A 4,265-nucleotide genomic window follows, 5' to 3' on the forward strand; every position below is an offset into this window, starting at 1 on the left:
AATCCCGTAGTGTAGACATACCCCTACAGTCCTCAGCTTAAACCTCTCCAACGCATCATCAGTGATCTACAACCCATCCTGGACAATGATCCCTCACTTTCACAGACCTTGGGAGGCAGGCCAGTCCTCATCCACAGACAACCCGCCAACCTTAAGCATATTCTCACCAGCAACCACGCACCGCACCAGAACAACTCTAACTCAGGAACCAACCCATGCCACAAACCTTGATGCCAACTCTGCATCTACATATCTACACCAGCAACACCATCACAGGACCTAACCAGATCAGCTACAACATCACCAGCTCATTCACCTGCACGTCCACCAATGTTATATATGCCATCATATGCCAGCAATGCCCCTCTGCTATGTACATTGGCCAAACTGGACAGTCACTACGCAAGAGGAGAAATGGACACAAGTCAGATATCAGGAATGGCAATATACAAAAACCTGTAGGAGAACACTTCAACCTCCCTGGCCGCACAATAGCAGATGTAAAGGTAGCCATCTTACAGCAAAAAAACTTCAGGACCAGACTCCAAAGAGAAACTGCTGAGCTTCAGTTCATCTGCAAATTTGACACCATCAGATCAGGATTAAACAAAGACTGTGAATGGCTATCCATTTACAGAAACAGTTTCTCCTCCCTTGGTGTTCACACCTCAACTGCTAGCAGAGCACCTCACTCTCCCTGATTGAAGTAACCTCGTTATCTCCACACTGATATATACCTGCCTCTGGAGATTTCCATTACTTGCATCTGAAGAAGTGAGGTTCTGACCCACGAAAGCTTATGCTCCCAGTACTTCTGTTAGTCTCAAAGGTGCCACAGGACCCTCTGTTGCCCAATACTTCTGTTAGTCTTAAAGGTGCCACAGGACCCTCTGTTGCTTTGTGCCAGACTTAACTCCCAGTTTCACTTGAGGAAACAGGAAATATTTGACACTGTGCGATACGGCTCCTCTGCTCTGTTCCCACAGTGTTCTGCAGCAGGGGAGGGTCTCCGGTAGTGTGTGTGTCACTGGCATATTGGGGTGATGCTGAAACAGGACAGAGTAGAGGTGGCATTGTGGGGCTGGCATGAACCTTATCTCTTCATTTCCCCTTCCAAGAACCGAGGGGACAGGAATCCTTACCCAGCGAGGTCACATTCTCATAGTTCTCCTGCATGACTTCCCTGTAGAGGGCTCTCTGAGTGGGGTCCAGCAGAGCCCACTCTTCCCTGGTGAAATACACAGCCACCTCCTCGAAGGTCACCAGCCCCTGAAAGAGGAAGAGTCCAACATTCGGTACCCGTTTCCCCACTCACAGCCCCACTATTCGTGGGGAGAGGAGCCAATCAAATGGAAGCTCTAGGTGGATCCCACTCAACAGAGTCGCACCCTCACCCCTTTCAGGGTATCCAGGAAACACCAGGGAGAGGGGATGAAGAGAGAGTCCTTTGTCTCTCCCAGCAGATCCATCACACACCTACTAGCCACTGTGAAGAGCTGGATATGAAGGGAGGGGAATCTCCCTTAAGCCTGACACGTGGGTGCCCCCTTCATATCTCACAGCAGCCACTGTTAGTCAGGTCGGGCTCCAGCACTATGAGTATGGTCAGTTTTCCAAGCCCCATGTAGCTGGGTTATTTTCTGCTCCACAAACTAGAGCATTTCCACCGCCGAACCTCATGGATCTGTTCCTAGAATCTAGGCCACTTATTAAATAACTGCCAGCAGGTTTAGCACACCCCTGTGCTCCTCCCTTTCTCCACCCTGTGAATTTCCTGCCATGCTCCAACCTCCAAACCAGACTGTGCAAACCTTCCCATCTCCGATGTATTTGCTGTCCCTCTCCTCCAGCAGGAACCCACCAAAAACTCCCCAATAATCTCTACCTGAGCTGTCTCCTTTGCAGCCATTTCTCTCCCCTGTTCGATGGGAGGATGGGATGAGCTGGAGCGGAATATGGATGTCATTCTGCAGACTATCTGGATGAGAAGGGCAGTTGTGGGGGTTTCAGAACAGGTTTTAGTTAATTTCACAGCAGAATTCCCCCAGGCCCTTTCCCTGCAGAGAGACATCCTAGATTCTGCCATTCTGGGAAAATGCTTGATCTCTTTATTACAGTATAGACCTGGCCCCTACTAAGCCCACAGAGAGATTTTTAACGTCCCTTCTCCCTCCCCTCATCCCATAACAAAGTCTCTGAACACAATGCTAGAAAAGAGCAGAACCAAAGGAGTGACTATGGGGGATTCCCTCGGACATCGACCCCACGGCAGCCACACCCAAGCAGGTGGAACATGGAGTCAGGAACTGGAGTTTCCTTTGTTTGATCCTTTTTTTTGTTCACTGGAAAGTGATTCTGCCTAGGGATGCGGCAATACATGTGTCTCGATGGACTAGAGAGCAGGAAAACTCTCTCCCCACTCATTTCTACCACTGCCCCTTTCAGTCTCTCCTTCCCCGTCCTCTCTCCCTGCCCCTCTGGCTGGGAAAATCCCATTCCTGGGTACTGTGCTCTTCCGTGGCTGGATTTTCTCCTGGCAATTGCTAATGGGAGGAGAAATGGGGGGGGGCTGTTTGTGCAGAGTCACTTTCTTGCCAGTCCCCAGAACTTTCCCTGAGGTACCTGGAGACTCTGGCTCAGAATTTAGTATTAACAGGGCTCAGGGCTTCCCTATGGGGCTAGTACCAATTGGAGAAAGTCATCCCCTGGGCCAGGCAGAGAAGAAGCTTTAATTAAGGTCACTTCCCAGCACAGAACTCCCACTGGGGGAGCAGCAGCTGCTAAGCCTGGTCTCCCAGATCACAATGGAGGCTGCAGCGTGTGACCCAGGAAGCTGAACCCCAATATGCTGAGCAGAGAGGGACAGAGCGTTTGAGCAGCTTCCCTCCTTTAGCTCTCTGGGGAGAGCAGCTAATGAGAGCCCCTCCTCACAGGGATCCCCTGATGCTTTACAGTGGGACCCCTCACACTGCTTGCCTAGCACTGAGGATTCTTCCCCCGCCCCACTGTGTGCACTGGGCATGACAGCGATCCCAGGAATCTGCAGGGGAAGCTCAGACAGAGTCGCTGGCACAGCACCAGGTAATTAACTCATCTCCCCCACCCCTCCCACAGGAATTTCCTCGCTGCACAGAGACAGTTCAACCCGGCCCCCCATGACCATCCCCTCCCTTCCTGACACCTCCCCCCAAACCAAAGGGGACACCCTCTGCCAGCGCCTCACTAGGAGCTTATTAATTATTATTATTATTATTTAATTAATGGAGATATCCCCATCTCCTAGAATTGGAAGGGACCTTGAAAGGTCATTGAGTCCAGCCTCCTGCCTTCACTAGCAGGACCAAGTACTGATTTAGCCTCAGATTCCCCAAGTGGCCCCCTCAAGGATTGAACTCACAACCTTGTGTTTAGCAGGCCAATGCTCAAACCACTGAGCTATCTCTCCCCCCCAAACTGAACTCCTGCTCCTCCCCCAGCCCTGATTTTGCCCTTTAGCCCCCTCCTAATCCTGTGTCCAACTGCTTGACCCCCCCGGCCACTCAATTTTCACCCCCTGATCAGACCCTGGCCACCCCCCTCCCCACACCTCCCTTTTGCGCACGTTGCCATCTGCAAAGTCAGCAGAATGTTATGGCTAATAAGGGCAGTGGCTTCAGCAGAGGTACTGAGCATACTCAGGACAGGGTAAGTTGCACATTCCAATTGGGAGCAATTTAATACACTACCCCCCCCCCCCCCCCGCCGGGCCCCAGTCTCTACCCCCCCCCCAATCCCAGCGGTGCCGGGGGCAGATCCTGCTGCAGCTCCACTGGGGCTGAGGCACCTCCGAGGCTTCTCCCAGGTTCCCCGGGGCAGAGAGTCACTTTCCTGCCCAGCCCCACGGCTCCCCCCCCCCGCCTCGGGGTCTCTCACTCACCGAGGAGGCTCCGGCGGGCAGAGGGTAACCTTTGAGGCTGGTCCCAGCTGGAGAAAGCCCCCCGGCCGGGCACGGAGGGGTTAATGCCGGGCTCTCCCCCCCCCCCCGACCCGGGGGAGCAGCAGCAGCTTAGCCCGTGATCCCGGAGGCAGCAGCGTCTGGTCTGTGCCAGAGCCCCGCCGCTTGCAGCAGCTCCAGCCCCAGCCTGTGTCGGGGGGCCGGCCCCAGCGGGAGCAGGGCGCAGGCAGGGCACGGGGGGGGGTTAATGGGTCTCCCCGGCACAGACCCTCCTGCTCCGCCCGGCCCCGCAGCGCCAGGGAGCAACAGCGGGTGAGCGCTGCCTCTGCGC

General features: G+C 54.1%; 1 protein-coding gene across 3 annotated transcripts in view; it reads right to left on the reverse strand.

The window, feature by feature from the left end:
• LOC101938535 (zinc finger protein 501-like) overlaps positions 1–4,059 on the reverse strand; it is a 59,820-nt gene extending 55,761 nt beyond the window's left edge. For 2 of the 3 annotated variants that reach the window (XM_065569942.1, XM_065569940.1), the window contains exons 1-3: positions 3,917–4,059; positions 1,886–1,978; positions 1,143–1,269 (exon numbers count right to left, since the gene is read on the reverse strand). In XM_065569942.1, coding sequence (XP_065426014.1) covers positions 1,143–1,269; positions 1,886–1,966 — 208 coding nt within the window. In that variant the 5' untranslated portion in view covers positions 1,967–1,978; positions 3,917–4,059. The remainder of the gene's footprint in view (positions 1–1,142; positions 1,270–1,885; positions 1,979–3,916) is intronic. The other variant, XM_065569941.1, reaches the window with a different exon arrangement.
• Between the last annotated feature and the right edge of the window lie 206 nt (positions 4,060–4,265).

The sequence above is a fragment of the Chrysemys picta genome, chromosome 16 (genome assembly GCF_011386835.1).
Source record: "Chrysemys picta bellii isolate R12L10 chromosome 16, ASM1138683v2, whole genome shotgun sequence".
Taxonomy (NCBI): domain Eukaryota; kingdom Metazoa; phylum Chordata; order Testudines; family Emydidae; genus Chrysemys; species Chrysemys picta.